The sequence below is a fragment of the Callorhinus ursinus genome, unplaced genomic scaffold, assembly GCF_003265705.2.
Source record: "Callorhinus ursinus isolate GAN/ISIS: 27379988/994484 unplaced genomic scaffold, GSC_fseal_2.0 scaffold9, whole genome shotgun sequence".
NCBI lineage: Eukaryota > Metazoa > Chordata > Mammalia > Carnivora > Otariidae > Callorhinus > Callorhinus ursinus.
The window spans coordinates 56,469,681-56,493,862 of NW_027397071.1; the positions used below are offsets into that span (position 1 = coordinate 56,469,681).

The window sequence follows — 24,182 nt, forward strand, 5'->3', positions numbered from 1 at the left end:
TCCTTATCTTGTATGTAGATTCCCTTTAGTTTTTTGTTCTTCTCCTGAGGGATTACGGCAAGCTACATATACACAGACATGTGCCAACTACACCCCCCCCATGCACATTTTTTTTTACAAGAAAAGTAACATTCAATAATATCTCATATAAGGTTCATATGCAAAATTGTACAATTGTCCCCATATCTCTTTTATAGATTTTTTTTGGATCCAAGATCTAATCAAGTTTCAGTCATATTTGATACAGTCTCTTTAGTCTCCTTTATCTGCAACAGATTCTCATCTTTTATATATATATCTATATATATAGATATATATATATATAACATTGCATTTATTGAAGTGTTCTGGCCAATTATTTTACAGTATGTCCCACACTTTGGGTGTTTGTTTCCTTATTGCTAATTCAGTGAGATAAGTTTGGCGTGAATGGCACATACACACCAGTAGACCCCAGGGAAGGCCAGAACCAGACAATACCCAGCTAAGGTAGTCAGCCAGGCCGTGGTGCGTAGGGTGTGATGTTCACAACAAATACAAGGTCCCCGGTGCAGCTCTTGAGTGGAGGAGGTTGTATGGGGCCTGCTCAGCCTTCTTTGTGAAGCAGGAGTGGGAATGGCACTGAGTTTCAGTCCTGGCTGGAACCGAAGCCTAGAAGTAGTGACCTCTGGCATTGTGCAGTACGTAGATCCCTGTGTCTCTTTTTCACTGAGTGCACTTGGGCCGACCCCTACTCTTTTTTTTTTTTTTTTAAGATTTTATTTATTTATTAGAGAGAGAGAGAGCATGTGAGGGGGGAGGGTCAGAGGGAGAAGCGGACCCCCTGTCAAGCAGGGAACCTGATGTGGGACTAGATCCCAGGACTCCAGGATCATGACCTGAGCCGAAGGCAGTCGCTTAACCAACTGAGCCACCCAGGTGCCCCACCGCCCCGTACTCTTTTTCTTAACTTCCTCACAGGAATTTATTTATTTTTTTAAGATTTTTTATTTATTCATATGACAGAGACAGCGAGAGAAGGAACACAAGCAGGGGGAGTGGGAGAGGGTGAAGCAGGCTTCCCACCGAGCAGGGAGCCCGATGTGGGGCTCGATCCCAGGACCCTGGGATCATGACCCGAGCCGAAGGCAGACACTTAACAACTGAGCCACCCAGGTGCTCCCCTCGCAGGAATTTTAAAAAAGGGTTTGACCTATAATCACTGCATATTCCCCAGTTGCTCTCACGTCTGTCCTTTGTTCATTGTGGACGCATCATAAATATTTATTGGAAAAAAGTGAATGAAGAGAAAGTGAACAAACAGTCTCCATAGAGATGGAGACTATCAATATGAAGTGAAGGGCCAAGGAAGTCCCAAGGGACATTCCATTCAGACAAGCAAGAAATGCTACGAAAATCCCCACTTATTTTCCTTTAGCTGGAAATAATCAAACATTGAAAAGACACTGGTATTTTAGAAAACTCTACTTTTATTGTTGCCCTTGGCTGCTTTAAAGGAAGTGAAGAGCTCCCACGTGGGGGCAAAGGGCTGCCCTAATCGCCTTCCTTCGTGTTGATGTCTATTGTAGGGAAGACCATGAGCGACAGCAACCACTCCCATGAATTGAGTGTACTTTATATGTCGTACTGTATCTCTCAATTTCACAGTAACCCCTCAAGATGGGCTCAACTAGCCCCATTCCACAGATGGCCTTCAGGACGCTAGCTGCTCGTGTGACGTCATAGGACTAAAAAGAGGCAGATCCAAGCTTCAAATGCAAATGGGATTGACCCCCAGGCCTGTGTTTCTTTTCTGATAATCCATAGTGTCACTCACTCATGTCTCATAAAACAGCCAAAGGCTTGGTGATGTTCATGGTACCTATTCAGTAACTGCGCATGAGGTAAACATTGGGTTTCTCTGTGGGCCAAGATAACACCTCTCTCTGTCCTTGCTGCAGAAGACACACCATCCCGTCGTCATCATAGTTGAGAGTTACCGAGCATTTCTGGGTGCCAGGCGTTGTCTTAGCAACTTTGCTCCTAGGCTCCCATCCCTCTTACATCCCCGTGAGGTGAACTGACGTGGTGAAGGTGGAGACGAGACCCAGGTGTGTCTGACTCCAAAATCCCCGTGCTTAGAGCCACACCAAGCTGTTGTACTTCAGTTGCCAATAGATGGGTTGCCCTCTCGAGCCGTTTGCTTCTAACCTGCACCGAGGTACGCTCCTGAAGAGTGCTGTGTATTCAGATAACCCGAGAGTCTAACAGGGCGGCTGCCGCAGTCGGTTCCAGAGAGGTGTTTAAAGCAAGAAGGGAAGTAGCCCCAGACTCTCCTGGAGAGCAGGCAGTGTTTATTTGAGTTGTGCTGGCCAGGACCTAGCGTGGCGTCAAGGCTGTGGGAGGCCTTCGTACATCGCATTCGGGGTTGATGGGGATGTGTCTACAAAATGCAGAAGGCTTTTCCTCGGGAAGGTGGTTGGTCATGCCTCAGTTAGCAGGGAGCTTGAGTTCTGAGGACCCTGTGCTCCAGGCTGTCCTCCACATGGCTGCCAGAGTCATCTTTGTAAAGCGGCCTGGCCGTGACACTGTCTACCCTAGACGGATTCTTTTTTTAAAGATTTTACTTATTTATTTGACAGAGAGAGACACAGCGAGAGAGGGAACACAAGCAGGGAGAGTGGGAGAGGGTGAAGCAGGCTTCCCGCAGAGCAGAGAGCCCGATGTGGGGCTCGATCCCAGGACCCTGGGATCATGACCTGAGCCGAAGGCAGATGCTTAATGACTGAGCCACCCAGGCGCCCCCCCTAGACGGATTCTTTAACGGCGAGTCTCTGCTGTGCATCCAGCACGGCAGAGGGTAAATAAACACTGTTTCTGCCGGGTGATAACGAGGCTTGTTTGAAAGCCATATACATGAAACATGATTTTAGAGCCAGTGAGAGATCGGTTAGGCTCACTTTTCTTGAGAGAGTGTTCTGGAGAGTTCCGGTTCTTCAAGTTTGTACATCTCCCTTTGAGACTCAGCAGTGAACTTTGAAGACTCCGGGGAAGAGGCTTATGCTACACATGCTTTGGAATATGACCACACAGTCCCAGTTTCCTCTCTTTTATAGCTAAGGAGGCTCAGTGAAGAACAGGGACTCTCAGTGGAGAAAGTTATCCAGGCTTGGGCTCCAAAACCCAGCCCAGGGCTTTGTCTGCTGGCAGGGACCCCCCACTCTGTTTCTGTCTTCAGCCTAGGCAGTCCTAAGGCCCATATTTCTCCTGTCTCTTGAAGCCATATGTTTCTCTGGCTTTTTCGGCCCTTCTAAGATAGGCCTCTGAAGTTGGGTGTCTGAACTCATTCTCTTTCCTTTTTGGTGCCGTCTTGGCAAAGATATTGGAAAGCAAAGTCCACCATGAGGCAGAAGAGAAAGGAGGAAGAAAGAGCTGCAGGTTTGCAATATCACAGGATCCCTAGGTAAGAAAGACTGGTCCTTCTGCTGGGATGTTGCTACATCCCTGGACAGGGAGCTCTTCTGAGGGCGGGAACCCTGTTTTATTCATCTCAGTATTTCCTGTCTCCAGCACACATAGGTGCAATGGCAGACATTTGATATATATGTTTAAAGGTTTTATTTATTTATTTGACAAAAAGAGAGCACAAGCAGGGGGAGCAGCAGAGAGAGAGGGAGAAGCAGGCTCCCCGCTGAGTAGGGAGCCTGATACGGGGCTCAATCCCAGGACCCTGGGATCATGACCTGAGCAGAAGGCAGACACTTAACAGACTGAGCCCGCCCCCCCCCCCCAGGCGCTCCAAACATTTGATATTCATTGTGGTTTAAAATTGTGTTGATTTGGTGTATGCATATAAAAGTTCCATTTTATGTATATTATGCATCCATTTTTTTTAAAAGCCCTTGAGTTCAAAAATGAAATTGTTTTTACTTTTTAGAGCAATGACTCCCAAATCACCTGGGAATAGAATCACTTCAAAGGCTTGTGACAGTTGAGACTTCTCAGGCCCTTGTCCTGGGAATTCTGATTGAGTTATTAAGCTCAACTTCTCAGGCCCTTGTCCTGGGAATTCTGATTGAGTTATTAAGCAGGTCTGGGTAGTGCTTGGCATGTGTTTTTTAATGAGTGTCCCTGATGATTTTGATGATTGGCCAAATCTGAACGTCACTATCCAGAGAATAACTTCGTTCAGTGCCCAATTTTACCCTGCAAGACAGACATGAAAATCAGCACTAGCCTTCAGGCCTGGAACCTTGAAACAAACAAAGGGTGCTGAGAAATACAGAGGGTTCTAGGCAGAACAATAGGCCAGTATACCTGGTGTCAGATTGAGAGGGGGTGATAGAGAGAAATGACTTGGAACCCTAATTAGACCTGCTCCCCAGTTCTCAAACCTGCAGCTCTAAGCCCCCTGCTAATTGGCAGTCCCTTAATAGATTAGGAGTTGGCATCAGGCTTGCATGTTATTATAAACCACACACAGAAAAACCCAGTGGCTGAGGAACTCCTGCCAAACCCAGGCCTGGGTTTTTGTGAAGCTTTTGAAGTGCGCTGGTCTTTCAGTATTTTGTATAGTCAGTGTACTGAAAGGCATCAAACCATTCCTTTGGATGGGATTTGTGAAGGGCCAGTTTGTTGAATAATGAATTGCCCGAGACCCATTTTGTCATCTTGACGGACAAGCAGGAGCCCACATCCACAGTTTTGCTCTCAGTGGTACAGGGAACAGGATAGGAGAGATGATTTCTCACGGATCCGGTCTTGCGCCCGGCAGCCTGCCCCCCGCCCCCCTCGTGCTGTGGCGGGGGAGGGAGAACCTGAGTGCCTGCGCTGCGTGCGTGCCCAGCTGTGTGACCACCCCCATACACCCTAGCTCGGGAGATGTGCGAGGTCTGCTCCTTCCAAACGGTCACAAAACCTGACCAAACTCAGAAAACCATTTTTGATTTTTCTTGGTGCTCCGCTGATTCAGATGGGCTGTGAAACCGTTTCCTGCCGTTGACCTCCATGCGCCGGGGATACTTGTGTTGCACCCTTGGGTGGTAATATATGCGCTGCCTGTGCTCCCCCGCCCCCTGCAATTGCATAATAGGGTCCCTGGTCTGAGGGGAGGCTGCCCAGTACAGAGAGCCACATTGTGCAGAGGGACGAGCCGCGGCAGAAGGGGCCCGTTCCAGGCTGCCAAAGGCACGGTCGGGTACCCCTCCAGCCTCTGAGCAGTCCCAGGGGCCTTGCTCTCTGCTCTTCTCTGCCCAATTAGGTTCCAGTTAGGGGCCTTCCATTTCTTTCCAAGTCCACTTCCACAAAGGGAGAGCTGTAGTGGAGGCCGAGATTTCCGTGAAGACCTTCCAATTTTCAGGCAAACATACCAGGCAGCTCTCATGGCAATACCATGGTGAAGGGGAATAATGTTATTTGGCATTTCGCCCTTAAAAAAAATGTATGTGTGTGTGTCGGGGGGGGGATGGTTAGGGAGGATGTGGGGAGGATGGGCAGAGAGAACAGTGGGGGCTTTGTAATTTACTGCTATAGAGAGGTCAGGTGGGCAGGGCCATGAGGGGAGGAGGGGCCCAGAGAAGGCCTGAACCCCCCCCCCTTGGGCTTCACTACCTTCTTCTCCCCCTCTGCCTGAGTCACACATTTGGGGAGGTTGTAAGGGGGAAGATGAGGAGTTTTTATGTTTTTATTTGGAAGAAGGACACTAGACATTCTGTCCCTCTGAGGGAAGCTGGCTCCTTGCTGCTTTTCAGGGATTAAGGGCCTGGCTTCCAGTACCATTGAAGAAACATCCCAGGAACTACCCTTTTCTCTCAACAGCTGAAAAATGCATCACAGAGCGTGGCTTCCTGGAGAGTTTTGGCAAAAGAGCTTCCCTCTGGAACAATAGGGTTCCTATAGCAAACCACAGGAGTTTTTTACTGCAGCCCCTTCTCCTGTATCTGAATGCCCACATTTTGTTATCCCCATCCTGGTGGGGGGAAGGGGAGGGCTGCCGGAGCAGCTGAGGGTGGCCCCAGAGCACAGGGATTTCTAACTCTGGGGACCCAACCAGTTTGCCAGAGGCACCCCTTCTCAGTCTGGGCAAGAGCACCTACAGTTAGGACAAGTGCTGGCTGCCCAGAACTGTGGAGAGCCAGCCTGGCCCAGTGGCATTCGTGCCCTGCTGCTTCGCGACCTTGTTTCTGATCTTCAGTCTGGGCCTTTGCAAAACCTAGCTGGTGCTGCTTCCCTGGAAGGGATGACTAGGAGGAATGAAGGAGGCCCCACTCTCAAGCGCCTAGAATAGTACCCAGTCTGCTGCAGGAGCTGATGCTCATTCCCACCTGCCTCCACTCCACAGGGCATTTTTGCTGTTAACCTCCTCCTTTGACAGAGCCAAGAGCTGCCAGTCATGAATTCAGTTTGCATCTGAAGGTCTGCAGATTCGGGGATGTTTGCCGGAGCTGTTCTTTTATAAATGAGCACCTTTGAATTCTGGAGGTGCTGCTCGGCCAGTGTCTCTTCCCAGACTTAAAAGAACGTAGTGTGCCCCTGTTACCCCAGCGGGGATAGCGGGCGGGTGGCGATGCCCATTTGTCTGCCCCATAAGGATGCCACAGGAAGGAAGCCTGCAGTTTGTTTATAAAACATCTAGGCTAAAGGCGAAAACGCCTGAATTAGAAATGTCCCTAAGACACCTGATAAAACCATCCCTTTCATTTTGCACATGAAGAAACAGAGCCTGAGAGAGCACAAGTGTGACTATATAGTTAGATAATCTCACTAACACTGATGAAGACGAGTCATTAGGATCGTCAGTTAGTATGGGTTGGTATTTGTTTTTTGAGGTCGCCTTGCCAAGAGAAACTTAACTAATACTCCCAAACTCACTTGTGTTGTCTCCTTATGGATAGCAGGCGTCTCTTCACTGAATCAGAAACTAGTGTGGAAATCATTTTCTTCTCTAAGACATTGGCTGAGCTGACCCAGCTCTGACTACTTGAGACTTCATTATTCAGTCGGTGAAAGGTTGCCTAATTCGCTAGGATAAACATACAATGTGGAATGACCCTAGTCCATCTATTTGGATTCAACTTATTTCAGTTTGTAGTAATCCTAGTGATGATTAAACTAGAAACCTTTGTCTCCAAGTAAGACATTTCTTCTGGAGTGAACAACATTTTTAGCTGCCAGTGTTTCCTTTTTAGCATCTTTTCAGCATCTGTGTTTTAGGAATTTGATGGCCTCCCTCAAACTCCTTTTCTCATTTTTCCTCGGGGTTAAAAGCTGGGTAGGGGATGAGGGTGGGTTACGACAGCAGTTTTGTTAACTGTTTTGCTGGGGGGAATCTTTCCAGTTCCGGATTTTTTTTTTAAATTACTTTTATTTTTTAATAAAAATTGTATAGCCTTAACTCTGTCGTTGGCATTCAAATGACAGCAAGGAATCTTTGAAATGCATTTACTGGGTTAGTCAGTAAACTGGTATTACATCCCTGCTGGCGGCCCAGTCATGCCTCCGTGCTCCCTGAGCAATTTAGAAAGGCTTCCCTGGCTGGTCCTGTCCCACTGCATCATGGGTAGCTGTCCCGAGAGTCTGCATTTTTAGAGGGCAGGGAAGACATCCTATTAATTCCTGTAGCCCATAATTCTCCCAGTGAGGACTCTGCTTCAAAGCCCCTTTTTTCTCCTTCACTTCTGGCCACCCAGTGCATTCTGGAAATCCTGGTGGGGCATACAACAGGCCTCGGATTTGGAGAAGTTTGACTTGTACTTTAACCAGGTGTCCTGTAACGCCGTTGCCTCCCTGGATACTTCTAAAACAAAAATGTAGCCCGTGAATACAGCACCGAGAGAGGAAATAAACAACAAATTAAAAAGCGATTAGTGAGCATTTACGCAGAAGGTCAGAGGGATTATTTTGGACTTCAGACTTTCCAGCTATCAGGTCCTGTATTCAGTTACAAAATTGCATCGGGGAATTACTTGTGCAGGTGAGAGCTGTCAGATTGGAAGGAGGTTTCTGGGTTCTACAGAAGGGACGTTGACAGGTTGGGAGTGGGGAGTGTGCTCCTGGCGTGAGGGTCGTCTTATCCCTGGCACCCTGCAATGGCTCCAGCATCACTTGACTGGAGTGACAGTCCTTGTCGGAGCTGATACAGCCTTGTCCAGCTTAGTCTGGCCACCTTCTTGAGGAAACCAGAGGAAACCGGTCAGGCAGGCTGATTCGCATCGTGTAAACATCTGGAGAGTAGATTTTCAGGCTGGGAGGGCAGAGGACTCACCTTCATTAAATCCCTGCCCTGGGATGGGTCATCTTCATAGCTCTTGAAAATGGGTATCGGGGTATCGGCGTCCTCTTTGTACAGTGGGGGCTCTGAGAAGTGAAGCAGCCTGCTGATGGTTCCGTAAATGTTTTTAAGTGGCAAAACTGGTTTTCAAACCCAGATCAGAGCTGCATTCCTGAGATTTGTGCTCTTCCTCTGACTGGGCGCTTTCTCCTGGGCAGCCATTCCCAGGAGGATCACAGGAAGTGGGCCAGGGGTGTGCCAAAGTGGATCTCTAGGCCCCCGGGACAGCTGGGCAGGGTGGAGTGGGGCCACTGAACAGCCTGCTCAGCTTACCTGCGGGTACCCTACAAAGTATTTCCTCATAGTTTCACTACCTGACAAAGACTGGGAAGCTGAAAATTCAGGGTCTTAGCAGTCATCCAGCCCAATAGCCACGCATCTGAGACTTGGTCAGGTGCCCCGTAAATAATTCCTCATGGATTTGTTGGCTCTTCATGAGGACGTCTGGTGGTGTGTTGGTGTGTTGTTTTGGGGGATCGTGTTAGAAAAACAGGAGTTGAGATGTGAGAGAGTTCAGATGAAAATTCAGAAAGGTGGGGGGAAAAGGGATCGATAAGCTATACGCTGTATTTGGGGCAGAGCCATATCGTCTGGATTTTAGTTTGTGTCCTATATACATTTATCCAATATCCATTTGTGAAGCGCTCAGTTAGTACTAGGAATTACTCTTTGTGCTGGGCATATAGAGATGAATAAAATATGGACCCTTTTCTGAAGAGACTCTCAGCTAGTGTAGGGGACTTACAGAAAAAGGAATAATTGCCATGCTAGAGTATGCTGGATAAATCATACTGGCTTTATAGTTGAACACAGATAGGCTTCAGGTTAAAACGGATATGTAAACTCATACGTGTACTCCTACACATACACACTTGTCTCATGAGGCCATTACCTACCGCGGAGGGCATGGTTGAACCAAGAGTTAGTTATTTCTATTTTTATGGGTTCATCCAAGGACTTCATATTTTCAAGAGCAGTTGGTGGAAAAAGCGAAATGTCTACAGGGGCTGGGTGGGTAACATAAATGACTGACGCAGACCAGGCATAGGAGAATTGACAGTTCATGCTCAGGGACAGTGACGACTGACCGGCAGCCTGGATGTCAGGGAGACGGTAGGAATGGTGGAGGGCACATACAGCCACAGTTATAGCTGGAACTCTGGACGTTGCGTGAGACCTGCTGTCATGAAATGGTAACAACCGATGCTGAGAAATTTAAGCCGTGGGTGGCCAAACAGAACATCTCTGCGGGTCAGACTCAGTGCTGGGCTGCCAGCGTGTGACCTTTGAGCTAGATTAGCCCATGCAGCTCGGTGCCCTGGTGGCCTTGCATTGCCCACCAGCATAAATTGGTTCTCACAGCGTCTCCGATAGTGCTCCAACTCCTCACTTTTGGCACTGCGTCTGGCTCCAGTCTTGCCTTTGGACTATCTCGAACTTTGGCCCTCCCAGGTGTCTGATGTCCTGCCAGTCCCTGTGTTGTTTGTCTTACCGCCATGTGAACCTGGTGCTTTGTGTACACCTGAGCAGCATAGCTTGGGTGGGAGTGTGCATGCTGACGAATGTATGTTTCACTCTTTGGGGAAATGAAAAGAGAATTTTGTATGTTTCATTCTTTGGGAAAATGAAAAGAGAATTTTTTTCACCTTTATAGACTTACCTCCCATTCAGCCTCGTATGATCTTTTGACAGTGTGTGGCAGGGTTCCTGCCACGATATTTCTTCTCTGCATCAGGGTGCCAGGTCCTGCTAACCACTGTCGAAGCCCCTTCTATTTATACAATCCTGAGAAGTCCCTGGAATTAGAGGATTTTATGAGCGTGCTTTTCCCCTGGGATCAGATTGCATTTGGGAAGGAGTTGGCAGGCCCCAGCTGCTTGAGGGAGCTTTTGACTGAACTCCGATCACATCTTATACCTGCTTAAAAGCTTTCGGTGGCTTCCTGTCACATGCAGGAGCAGAAGCTAACATTTATGGAGCCAGGCAATTGGATATTTTATAAACTGTGTCGTCTCAGTCCTCACAATCAACTCTGTACATTGGGAATTATTGTACAAAGTCCTATTGTATATTGATGAAGCCCAGAGAGGTAAAGTGACTTGCCCAAGGTCATACGGTAAGCACAGCAGGTAATAGCAGTAGGATGTAAAATCCTGCCTGCCTGACTCTGAAGTTTATGGATAAATTGGATAAAGTCACTCTGTCAGAGTGGCTAATGTGGCTCAGTGAATCCTTTCTAGGAGAGAGATTTAAGTCTTGAAAGACATATAGGAGTTTGCCAGGGGTACTTTAATCTAAATGTTAAGACATTACTTCATGGGGTTGTTAGGAAGATCAAATGTGATTATGTAAGAGCCATTAAACCCCATGCACACATCAGGATTCTTCTTATGTCCTAGCTCTGGGCGGCCATATTGGAAATAAACACATTTGGGTCATCAGGGAGACTGAGGCAGGAGAGTAGCTGGATCTGTATACATCCATCTCAGCATCATCTAAGGAAGAGCCTTGCTTTTTATCCCTGCTCAAGGTCAGCATACACTTTTCCAGAGCTTTGTAGCTTTGCTAATATCTGCATATAGACCTAGTTCTTATGTGTACTTAGCAAGAAAGGCTAACTGGCCCCATCTCCGAATGAACTTCAGAGGTCTCGGTATTCTATCATATATCCTGGTTACACTGCTCTTATCAACAGTGGTGAAATACAGTCTGACTCTCAATTCTTTGGCTGTATGCTAATAATTATTTTAGAGGATTGTTTTGAGTTACATCAGTTGATGTATCCAGAGCTCCTGGCACATATAGTAGGTACCCAGTGAATGCAAATTTACTCTAATCCTTATGTAAAAGAGGGGTCAAAAGAGGAAGGAGGTAACCCAGTTTGACCTGGGATAGAGGAATTGTAAGTCTGTTAGCTCTGGTAGTTGTGTATTATCATGTCTACACAAGAGGGCCGGGGTTCTCTTTGTGAAAAGGTCTGAATCATGCGCTCTTGGCCAGTTTGTTTTTTAAGTCCCTAGTGGATCTGCTGACAACCCTTTCAAAATCCAACTGAAAAGGCCCAGCTAAGAGTTTTAAGGTGGCCCATGTCATTTTGGAGAATAAAATGTTTTCTCCTTAAGCACTTTCCAATAAGAAAGGCCATCCAAAGTTCTTTTTGACACCCATGATTAGACTAAAGACAGGTGTCCCTTTGTCATGGAACCTGAGACTTTCCAAAGTTGAGAAACTCAGAAATGGTGCAGGATCTTGATATTGTGTGTCCCCAGCACCTAATAGTGCCCCATACTCAGGAACTGTCCTACATGTTTGTGGAATTACACTGAGGACCCTGGACCTGGGCTCGGGAAACCCAGGTACCAGGACTAAATCTGCCACTAATTTCTTAACTTCTACCACGGAGTTGCTTTCGGTTCTGACAATCTTCTTTTTGTGAAGAAAGGGACTGGACTTTGCAGTTTTGAAGAATGAGCATTTGTCAAAGAAAACCCCTAGACCCAGAATATTGCCTGTTCACACCAGCCAACAGCAAGTGTTTTTCATGGCAGCCCGTTTCAAAGGTGAGAAACGCCTTCATAGTAAACTTAGTTTTGTCTCATCTGGATTGTGTCCAGTATAAAAATCTGGACAAATATCGTAAACCAAAGAAAGTTTGCACACTTCTAAGACCAGTAGCAGTTAATTACTTTAAATAGAAACCCTGTCACTTACAAGCAACATAAATATTTGTATTTTGAACCTCTAAGTAGTAGTTGGGTTGACCATTCTGGCCTTAAGTGATTAAAAAAAAAAAGCAGTTGGTTGTATTTTAACAGGGAATACATTTATAAAGAAAGGGAGGGTCAGGTCATGGAGTACGAAAACACGAACCAAAAGACAGACAGACCTGGGTTCAAATCCCAGTGATCACCTGACTCATGTGGGAACCCTGGCCATGTTACAAAACTTCTGGCCTCAGCTTTCTGTTGGCTACAAATGAAAATAGTAACATACCTTTTCACAGCTCTTGGGGAAGTTCAGATACATTAATTCCTCATTGGACTCTAAGTTTGAATGAAATCAGAAGCCCCACGCCTTCCATTTCTACCATCTGGTCCATATTGGCACCCTTTGCTAGCTTTGCACTTTGGATGAGCTGCTTAAATTTTCGGAGCCTCAGTCTATCATTTGTAAAATGAGCAGAACAGTAGAGTCTTTACTGTACTGATGTCTAAAGTGCTGTTGTGCAGTTCACTGATTGGAGCAGCGAGTCTGCGCTTGATACCCACACAGGGATTCTGCACCGACTCTTCTTCTGTGGGTAGGTGTTTGTTTAATTAGTACAGATCCTGGACTCTGCTTATTTTAAGGTAACTACAGATTGGATGAAGTAGAAAGCCGGACAACTCTGAGAAAGCACTCGAAGGCCTTGGTCTCTTGGAGCCATGGGCAGCCCCTCCTTGATGCTCTGAGTTGGATCCTGCCAAAGTGTGGAGATTTCTTACTCTCCCGCCCCCACTCTTTCCCTGACGCACAGCACGGGCTTTCTAAGAAGCACTGTGAGAGCAGGAGGCTGTGTTTAATTTTGTGCAAATGTGAAGCTGGGGCTGAAGGGAGCAGGGTTCTGGGGCTGGGTCACTTTGGTAACACTTCCCACATGACTTTATCAATGGGTGGGCCACAAAAACTTATCCTGTGTTTTTTTACACCCCACCCCCCAAACCACCCAACCTGCTCAAGTGTTAGTTTTTCAAAGCCCAAGAAGTTTCAAAGGCCCGAACCCAACACAGGGGCCTTTCTTCATGCTTTGATTTTCTGCCCATTAAGTGTTTGTCAGTGAGTTCGTATTTCGCCTCCTCTGCAGCCTACACAGACCAAGAGGTCCCTGGAGGTATAGGAAGTTAATTGATCCTTGATTAAAAGGAGGAGAAGTGCTTTGAGTTGGGGTCTAAATCACCAGATGGTATGTACACACACCACACACACACACACACACACACACACACACACACACACACTTTTTTGTTTTGCTTTGCAAAACTTATTACCTTTCATTACAGATAAATCTAAAGTCCAGGATATTGGCTTCAGAGTGTTGGTTAAATTAGATACTGAGCCCATGTTTGGTACGTGGTGAATATTCAGTGAATATTCACTGAAAAAGTCAAAAGTCCTCGTGTCTCTGGTAAGTCACTTTAATCCCCTTGAATCTTAGGGTAACTGCATGTGTTCATTATATGACTATTCTCCCATTAGCCCTTGGGCCACTTGAAGGTCGGGACTTCCGTCAGCACAGTGGCCTGGTCATTGCTGAGAACATAATAGGCATCCAGGTTTGTCAAATGGCAGACGTTCATGTGGGGTTCCTCAGCATGGTTTGGGCACATAATAGTCGTTCAGTAAATGTTAGCTGTGTTGTATCTGTGTTACTTTCCCTTTCTTCCTTTCATTGTCTACTTGTGTGTCTCTTCCAGCTCTGTAGCCAAATTTAGAATCGTATTCTTGCAATGGCCATCAGTTTTAATGACTGCCTTACTGAAATCCCTACACTACGTTGAGTTTCTTGAGTGTACTTAGTCTCTAGATCCAAAACACCTCCTACTCACATAAGGGTTCCCTCAAGCCTCCCATCCTCCGTGGGCCATCTCTGGTGTTCCTGGTAAAGTAGTCTTGCTAGACCCTCCCTGTACTCCCATATGTCAGTCCTCACATTTAGAAATACTTTAATGCACTCATTTTTGTAATTTCCTTAAAATACCGTGAGCCTGTTGAGGGCAGGTACTATGTATGATGTGTTCACCTCAAGATTCCCAGGCACCAGCACTGGGAATTTTTTTGAAATGAAGGGATTGGGGACTATAGTGGTTGGTAATAAAGACGGTGCCGGTGTTGGAAATGGAGATCCTGCTATGGAAAAGAACAGCCTCTTCCCTGTGTCCTAGAGAGGCAAGGCATGGTGCTCTGTCTCTTGAGGACTAGCTGCCCCGTTGAGAAAATGTTTCTGCTTTTCCCATCAACTGAAGGGAATCTGAGGTTACTCTCTTCTGGAGCAAAGTCAAGACTTGACTGGCATCCCCCCCAATCATACCACAAGTGTGTAGGGGAGACAGAAAAAGCCATTGGGTTTTCTAAATGCCATCTCTATGCCTTTCAAGAAAATAAACAGAACACATTCAGATCCAGCTTCTTGTCTGTTTGTGGTCATCATCCATATAATCAGAACCGGAAACTCCCCGAGCCTTAGGCAAAGGAGGAAGAGAAAGGATTTGGAGTGTTCCCAGGTTAAGAGAGGGCAAAGGAACGGAATAAACAGATTTTCTTTACTAGCCTTCTCTGTGGGATTGCCCCCCCACCACTTCGTCCTTTTAACATCTATTGAGTGTCCATAGTGTGCGCCAGATGCCGTGCTGACATTACCCAGTGCTGTTGCTCGATTTCTTTTAACTAAAGCAACTTCCTGTGCTGATTTTATTCCATTACGTCTTCCTCTACTAGATGGTAAGCTCCCTGAGGGCAGGGTTTATGCCGTCTTTGTATTGCTTGTACTTCCGTGCACATAGTGAAGACTGAATAAATATTTGTTGAATAAATGAATGGCTCAGGGTAGTGGCATATTACATCATCTTGGCAATCCCCAGACTAGATCTCGTTCTTCCCATTGCACAGATGAGAAGGGTGTTGGGGAGATGTGAAATAACTCGCTCAAGTAGCAGGGAGCAGAGTTGAGGTCATTAACCCAGTTCTGTCTAACTCCACAGCTCTTTTATATGTGTTTTATTGTCCTTAGAAACATATGTTTTACAGGCCTATCATGTGAACACTATTAAAAATAGAAGCTGGGGCCTAAGAGCGTAGCACAAATGTAAGGCACTCGGGGTCTTTTCCCTTCCTGGGTTTATTAGCAACGCTTTGGCTCCCAGGCACCACAGAGGCTATGGCCGGGCTCAGACGTGGAGCTCAACGTTTTATCACGATGTGTGGAACTTTAAAAGCGGACTATTAATATCATACTGCTGGCTTCTCAGCTACTTTCCATAGCCAACTTGGCCACATTTCAAAACGTTGAGTAGTAGAATGAAGATGGTTCAGGCCCATATGATATTTTTTCTCTCCCAGCCCCCCTACTCCCGAAGATCGGCTGCCTACTCTTGTCATTTCTATGCCACTATGCTTACCCACTGCCCCCCCGTTGCCTGCTTCACTCCTTCACAGAGACAGAGTCTCAAGAGCTAATGGTTACTGCCTTCCAGGGCCCCTCTGTGTTTACTTTGAGAAGGTCAGGCACAATGCTGTGGTGTGTTGCTGTTTCTTTCTTTTCAAAGCACCAGTATGAATTTGATAAAGTAAATTGTTGTTCTAGCAGGAAGCAGTTAGGGGTCACAAAATAAATAGCCGTAGAATTCAAATAAATCCAAAGAATAAAACCAAATAAATCCATGTGTGTATGCACAATGATACCTAAATACACTTTTTAGAAAGTGAGCATTTTTATCGCTGCTGGTCTGGACCAAAGTAATTGAAAAATTGTGGAGTTCATGGTACATTTTTTTTTAAGAGGCGGTCTGGGGCTGCGAGCAACGTGACGTGAATTTAATTCCTTTTTGAGAAACATGAAAATGGAATTTTATCTTTTAAACAACCGCTTATCTTGGGATTTTTCAGCTAATGAAATTCACAGTTGGATGAAACCAATTTGCAAAGTTAAATTAGGGGATTCGGGCATTTGGGGGTAGACTGAGAAACTCTGAATGAGCAAAATATTCTTAGTCTCTGTTCTCTTCGCTTGGAGATGAACGACGGGTGCTTACATTGATGATTTAATGTGACCGCTTCGGGTTGTTGGAAGATTCAGTGCAAAAATGGGTATAAAGTACCTTCCACATTGCTGGTGTTAGCTGTTCCGTCAGTGCTGGCTGTTAACAAGTATTTTTCTTGGTCTTCCCCAGTCCTAACACTTAGCGGCTCACCTTTGACTTTGTGAAGTGGCATGGCAGCTTGCTGTTGAACTTGGGTGGTAGGGGAAGAAGAGGTCTTCCAGTCTGAGAGAAGAGTATGAACCAAAACATGGTCTTTGTGTACTGTCTCCTTGGAGGCCGTGTCCAGGAGGGCAGCAGACCATGAATCAAGAGAGAGGAGGTCCAGGACACAGGGAACCCCAGAGGTCAGACTTAGGGACTTATCTTGTCCTGTGCAATGGGGAGCCATTGAAGAGACTTAAGCAAGGCAGTGACATACTCGTGGTCAGGAAGTGAACTGGTAGATATGTGTGAGAGACAGTGAAGGCCGGGAGACTGATGTGGAGGCCATTGCAATGATCAGACAAGAGATACTGTAGGCCTTCGCTTTTTGCTGTATGTTATGAGGAGCTTTTCCTGGCAGGTGATGGAATCCATTTGCCATGACCTTTAAGAGAATGGCATCTGAGCTAACACCGATAAACTGGCAGCAGCTGTGAGGGCGGCCTGGCGCTCCCAGATGCCCTTGGGCTCTGCTCCAGGGCTACAGGCGGCAGGGCCCCACTGAGCTTGCGTAAGTCTTGTTAGTGACTCTTCAGTGGAAGAAAGAGGTTGAAAAGGGCACCACTGAGCAGCTACTATGTACCAGGCACCACGCTAGAAGTTCTGTGGGCTTCGTTCTCCCCTCCTCGTCCACACAACTCATTTGTGAGGAAACTGAGGCGCAGGAAGACAGAATTAGAACCAAAGGCCACGTTGCTAGGGAGTGGTGGATCTGAGATTCAGATTCAGGTTCTGTGACTCCAAGGTTCCCTGCTCCAAGCAGCAGAGCCTTGGGATGAGCTTCTCCAAGGGGGAATGGTGACGGCTGACGCACTTGGAGGACGAGACGTCATTAGACTTGAGGCTCTGTTGGCCATTATTACAAATTGGGCCTAACTTTAGCAAGGTGTTGTGTGCAGGGGCAAGGCTCCTGCCCCAGCTCTTCTGCTGCCTCCCACGGTGCTCTTGGACAAGACAAGAGGGTCATTCTGTGCTCCTGTTGGGGGTGACCAGGAAGGAAGGGCATGCGTGTCCTGAGTGCTCTCTGTGGTCCCGATGTCGCTACAAATGCAAGGAATTACTATCCCTGTCAATGCTGTTATTCAGGGTGGTCTTTGCTGTTGGTCAGTGCTTCTCTGACCTCCTTTTGTTGATGTTTTCCCTTTCTCTCTCTTTCTCTCTTTTTTTTTCCTGGTCCCTGTGGTGGCTCCATCTTGAGCAGCTGGCCTGCCCTTCCTCATCATTGAGACAAGCACCATCAAGCCTTACCACCGAGGGTTTTACTGCAATGATGAGAGCATCAAGTATCCCGTGAAAACCAGTGAGACGATAAACGATGCCGTGCTCTGCGCCGTGGGGATTGTCATCGCCATCCTCGCGGTAAGCGTCCGGGCCACCGTGCTCAACCCTGCTCACCGCCCCTGGATCCCATTTCAGAATATCTGAGCCAGCGCAGTGGGCAGATATCAAGTAGAATTTGATTTGATTAATACTATTTACTTCATGTGGTTAATACTATTTCTAAAAGTATTTTCCAGGGCACCTGGGTGGCTCAGTCTGTTAAGCATCTGCCTTTGGCTCAGGTCATGATCCTGGGGTCCTGGGATCGAGTCCCGGACGGGGGAGGTGGGGTGGGAGTGGTCCTTGCTCAGCAGGGAGCCTGCTTCTCCCTCTGCCTGTCCCTCCCCCAGCTTGTGTTCTTTCTCTCTGACAAATATATAAAATCTTAAAAAAAAAAGTATTTTCAAATACTAAATATATATGTATATACATATACACCAGAAGTATAATCTATATATGCACGTATATACTAAAAGTATCATGAAAGTACTCAAAGTCCCCCTTAAAATACTTTGCCTGCATGATCCTCACAACCATCTGGTGAAGTCTAGATACTGTTCTTATCTTTATTCTACAAGTTAAGAAACCGAGGTCTGCAGGAGTAAAAATAACTTGCTCAAGTTCACTTGGAACGGCAGAGTTATGATTTGAACCCAGGTGCCCCTTAGCTCAGAGTCTGAGCTCTGAGCCATGATGCTGAGCCCCAGAAGAGGGGGAGGGGATGCCATCAGATGTCACAGGCATTTTCTGGGCTGTCTTCACACCATGGCTGTGCTGCTGGAACAGTGGTCATGCCACTTGTGTTCTCTGGCATATCATTCACTTCTCACATCCAGGTGGCAAAGGGAAGATAAAATGGGACTTGGAATCGAGAGACCGAGGTTCTAGAGCTGGCACTCTGCTGACAAGCTGTACATTCTTAAAACCAGGAATGACCATCTTGCTTCATACTATTACAATGAAGAGTAAGAGAGGTCATGAATATTGAAATACTTTGCAAACTCTCAATTGCTGAACAGGTTACTCACGTGCAAGTATAAATATATAGATCTTCCCTTAAAGGGTGAAGTCCTCATTGAGGATGCAAAAATGTACCACAGACTTTGGGACCAACTCCAGAATTATTTTGAGCAATGGTCACCTCGTGGCAGTTGGGGTATGGCCACCCTGTTTTAGATGTGCCCATTCGGGGCCGGGGTGGGGAGAGTAATTGGTGGTAACCCGATGGTAATCCGGTCTTGTAATTTGTGAGTCCTCCATTTTCACAGCTGTCCGTGTTCCACCTCCAGAATTTTCTGTTTGTTCTCTGCCCTTGAACCCCAGCCATGTGGGCATAAGGGACAGGCGTCCTGTCCACCAAGGTCATAAATTCTTCCTCTCAGATCCTTGAGTCATGTTTATATTAGCCAGAACCTGGAAGCTTATCTTTGACCTGTATTAGAAGCCAAGAAGGAAGGAAGCTAAAGCTAAGAATACTACATGCAAGTTAAGTTCTAATATCCCCATTATACAAATGGAAAAGCAGAAGCTCAAAAGGGGTTAAATGATATGCTCAAAGTCTACAGCAAATAAAAATTGGGGCTCAAGCCTATCCCTAGCTTATTTGATAGCCCTCTTTCCATTTTGCAGACTTGATTTCAAACTGAGAGTGGCTGTCCTATCCAAATTAACTGCTCAAGGGATAGGCGGTTGGCTACTCTTGCCTATTCTGGATCAAATGCAAGCTGCTGATGGTACTGAATCACACTTCATGAAGTTTTTCTTTTGACTTCCCCACTCTGGGGGTTGGTTGTAAACTTTGAGACCCCTCTTTGTTTTTTAATAACATCGTAAACCAGGCACACAATCAACAGTTTGAAATTGGGAAGGGGGATGGGGACTAGTAGAATTCTTTCCAACCTTTAAAATAAAAACAGTCCATTTGGCAACTCTAGTAGTTTCTTAAAGGTGGACTGAGGATCTTTGTGTTCAGAAACTGAGAGATATAAAATCTAATTTTATTATTTGCTCCAAATTGACAGTGTAGGGTGAGTTCTGTAGGAAGAATGGCTTTTCGTGGAAAGGAAGTTTGTCACGGAAGGCAAATACTTGTACAGTATCTTGTACTAAGGTTTGAACAGGTGTTTTTGACACTTGGAGGATCAGTTAATTGAGTGCTTCTAGGAAGCCGACTATAACCCAGGAGTGGTTAAGATAAGAATAGCACGGGGACGGGGTGTCACGTGCCCTTTGCTCTCTCTGCATGCAGTTAACGTGGGCTTGCGTGGTGGGGCAGCTCCCCGGCCCGGTGCAGTGGACAGTGGCACTCCTCAGAGGCCCGGGAACCCGGCGAACCGCCGCTCCCTGCAGTGCAGCCCTCATTTTCCTCATCTGTGTCTGCCTTCACTCATGGGGTCGGCTTTGAGACTCAAATGCCATTGTTCGAGGGAACGGACTTTGTTGCGCTGGGTTAGATGGACACAGGGTGCTAAAGAAGCTTCTCTGAGGGCTACCCCTCTCTCCGGTGCTTCCTTCCTCAAGCAAAACTCCTGCTCAGCAGCTCTTGCCCTGCTGTTGGCCAAGACCAGCCCCTTCTTCCTCTTGAAATGCTAGCATTTCTGAGAAAGATCTGCTTCAAGGAGTTTAGTTTGGCTTGCTTTTCTCCTCATGTCATGTTGGTGTTTTAATTAAAGTGCTCCTTGACCTCTCAGGTTTCCTTGAAACAGGCAGTCACGTGCCACGGCCTTGGATATAGGATGAGCAAGAGCATTGCTTCCTTATCCCATACGGTGTCAACAAAAGAGGTTTGGAGAGTGCTTTCCTGTAGTTCCAAAGGGGGAAAAAAAAAGCAAGAAAATACCACAATAATTGGTGTCCTTTGTTAGGGGCTGTTATGTGCCACAGAAACCTGTGAACCATGTTTAAGCATTTCATCCTTGCAGAAGCCCCAACAGCTAGGTAATCTTAAAGATCTCCATTTAGCATAGGGGTTGAAGGTACGAGCACATCTGAACTCCTGCTGTGGAATGTGTAGCAAGCTAATTCACCCCGGCGAGCTTCAGTAGGCTCGTCTATTAAATGGACATGATGTATGTAAAGTAACTCAGTGCTTGGCACCTATAGTATACTCAATAAATGTTAACTGTTTTCTTTGTAGATGAGTAAACAGTCAAAAAGTGGTGAAGTGACTTTGCCGAGACCTCGTGTCTAACACACATAGAAGCCGGGAAGGAGCTCCAGCCTTGGGACCCATCCAGTCTCCCACTCTTCCCTTGTAGTTAATTCACTAAAACCCAGATCTCTGGACTCGCCCTCCAGTGCTCTTTGCAGGAGGACTTTACCTCCGGGTCCAGCTACCCCTGCGCTTCGGCTGGAGGCATGTGTGAGATGTGGGCTCATCATGAGGTCTGCTTACCCACTTACCTGCCATTAAGTACTAGAGTCCTCATGGAAACAAGCTGAAGCAGAGACCTCAGAGGAAAAATGAATAATTCACTTCAGTATACTCAATTCTGGAAAAGCTATATATGGCCTAAATTAACAACAACAACACGTTTCCCCCTTTCCCACTATGACTGGTCATAGAGCCTGGCTGGCTCCCTCCAGGATCTGCTTCTGATCAAGGGGCGTGAATGACAGTCAGGGAGGGTGGAGGGGGACCCAGGGCTGGAAATCTAATCAGCCTGCAACCTGCTGCTCGGGGCTTTCTCCTGCCGACCTTGAGTTTGTTTAAAACAACAAGAGAAGCCTTGACTGATTTGGATGCCCTCGCTCCAGTTTGAGTGTCCCCACAACAAAGGACTGGGGGGCCGGTGCGGTTTTAGAGTGTGATGTGGACATGCAGATCATCAGCAGTTATAGAGAAAGCAGACACCTTTTTATGGCAGGAGATATGGAAAAATCTAGTCGTTTTGACTTCTTTTTCAGATGTATCTCAGATTCTGGAATTATAGCATAATAGGAATTCTTTCCAAATCCACAAAGCAGTGGTTCCTATCCCTGCCTTGTAAAGGTTTAATGACTCTAGCAGCAGTGAGATTAGGAGCAAAAACAGTAAAGTATCACCCCCTACCTAGCCTCCTCTCAGTTTGCCTTGCTCTACACTGTGAAGAGTATTATGGGCGAAGATTTTAATATGGAAAAAATGCTCAGGATTCATTTCAAATAAACATGGGCTCAGTGCTTGAAAGTGGTTTGTATAGATTCTTAATATCTAGGAGTTGAAGCATGGATGAGTCATGGGTGCATCCCCTTCTCCCTCTGGCCATATAAATTCTACTTTTGCTCACAGATCCTGTTGAATGTGACTTCTGTAATAATATTCCTCACTGGAGAAGAAGCTTAGACTTTTTGGCATCATCTGGTTTAGGTTCGCGTCCTAACTTTTGTGCTTATTCATTATCAGACCCCTTTGGAAAAGAACTATACCTTCCTTTTCTGTAAATTGGTAATAGTAGTTCACCAACTCCGTGGGTTTTTTCTGGAGGTCAAATCAAGTGACATTATGCGTGTCGTCAGCGAGAATCATCCTTTTCATTTCTGTAGTGTCCTACGGTTAACCAAGTGCACATTATGTGCACATTCCCTGATTTGCACCTGGTGGTGGTCCTGGGAGGTGGATTGTTACAGCTAAGGCAACTGGGGATCAAGAATATTAAGTGACTTTCCCATAACTAATTAGTGGCAGGGCCAGACCAGGGGTCCTCTGATTCAAAGGCACCTTTTTCTTTCCTTTCTTTTTTTTCTTTTTTCCTAAATAATGGCACCACTGCTGCTTTGTAAAGCCTGCCTGCCTGCCCTCCACAGGTACTTCTCAGGCACCCCCAAAGGTAGCAGGTGCTGGGGACCCAGTGGTATACCTCTGCCCTAGTTGCATCTCAGACAGACAAATGGCACCTTCCATACTTCTGTCCTAGTAATATGATCTGTGTCCGGGTCTTGTCTCCCCAGCTAGATAACAGGTTCCTAGCAGGCCGAGACCAGGCTTTCCCTCTTGCCCATGGTAGGTACTAAATAAACCCCCGGCAGACATCTCTCTCTCCCGGAAACATTTCTTGGTTGCCTCCTCCCCCACCTTTCAAAGGTCCCAGAGATTCCCTGGGCTGGCTTCTGACTTTGCAGTTACTGTGTGGAACTGTCCTGTGTGTTTACTTGTTTATTTTTCAGTTACCCATGAGCTGCAACAGGTACAGGGACCGGCCTGGTCTGGTTTTGAATTGCTCGTGCAGGGCACAGACTGCGGTGCTCAGTATGTGTTTGTAGAAATCAAAAGCCATATATTTTGGGCAGCAAATCAAAAGCATTAGGCCAGGAGATGTCAGAGGACCTATGCAGCAGGGAAGAGTATCCCATCTGCTTCCCTAAAATCTTAAATACAGCCCATGATGCACATGGGAACATGCTCCGTAGGACACGCAGATTTCTCACTGGAGAGACAAGAAGAAGAGCTTAATACCTCCAAGACTTGTTTATTCAGGATCGGGCTTCAGTGTGCCCACATCTGGACTTCATTACTTCCTCCCCACCCCCCAGCCCCCTTTATCTGAGAGACCACTGCCAAGAAAACAAGGTTCCCCAAGATTGCCTCCTCATTAAAGGTTAGGGCAAGTTTTCAACTCTGAAAACAGTGAAGTCGGGCTGGCCCAGCGGTGCCTTGGTAGGAGACCCGGTCCTCCAGTTTACAATCCACTACATCTGTGCAATTACCAGACCACCCACGGAGAGTGGCCACATGAATCCTTCAACTGGGTCGTTCCCTGATCAGATGGCTACAGAGTTCTTCTGAGACCTTCTTATCCCCAAGGGGCTGGTGGGATGGGGCATCTATTTGCCATTTATGGCAAATCTATCTATATGCCAGACACAGGCATTGGGATTAGGATTTAGTTTGTACACACACACACACACACACACACACACACACACACCCCACATCTAGCCCCTGGCAGAAGTGAGAGTTGCAGCAGTTCTTCCTTCGTTCTGTGTAGCTCTTAGGGGTTAATGACTATTTGGAAAATGTATCCAGTATGAAAGTGGTTTTTAATTAATCCATTTTAAGTGATAATGCTCTGGAGGCTGAGAAATCCATTCTGTGAGTCAGTGGGTATAGGTTAGGGAATGGGGTGGAGAATCTGATAACATTTACAAGCTATCCAATGGTGAGGGGACTAATGCCTTATCTTAAATCATCTTCAACAATTAGATGAGGTAGGTCTTAATTACCCTCTTTTACAAATAAGGCAGGGTATGAGGCTTACGAGGGAGAGGCTGCTGGTGCACGGTTACTCTGTTTAGTGAATGAGGGAGCAGGAATTAAAACCCAGGTCTCTCTGGCTTCAAAGCCCAGTGTTTGAACTGCTATTTATGGAAGGCCTACTCTGTGCTAGGTGCTATGCAGAGTTCCCTTTATTCCATGAGCTATAAAAATGTGTAGTTCCTGGGCTTGCTTGGAGAGCTCAGTATATGGAGGAAGGTAACACACGTAGACCACTGGGCAGATGACTGCCTAAGATTCTAAGACCGACGGTGTGCAGTAGTGTTTTGTATAAAGTGGTTTTTGCAGAAGGCAGTAGCCTGCT

General features: G+C 46.5%; 1 protein-coding gene across 1 annotated transcript in view; it reads left to right on the forward strand.

Moving 5' to 3' along the window:
• Positions 1-24,182, forward strand: part of PLPP3 (phospholipid phosphatase 3) — an 83,241-nt gene that overhangs the window by 24,260 nt on the left and 34,799 nt on the right. Inside the window, exon 2 of the mRNA XM_025871722.2 lies at positions 17,507-17,664. Within this exon, the coding sequence (XP_025727507.1) occupies positions 17,507-17,664 (158 nt within the window). The remainder of the gene's footprint in view (positions 1-17,506; positions 17,665-24,182) is intronic.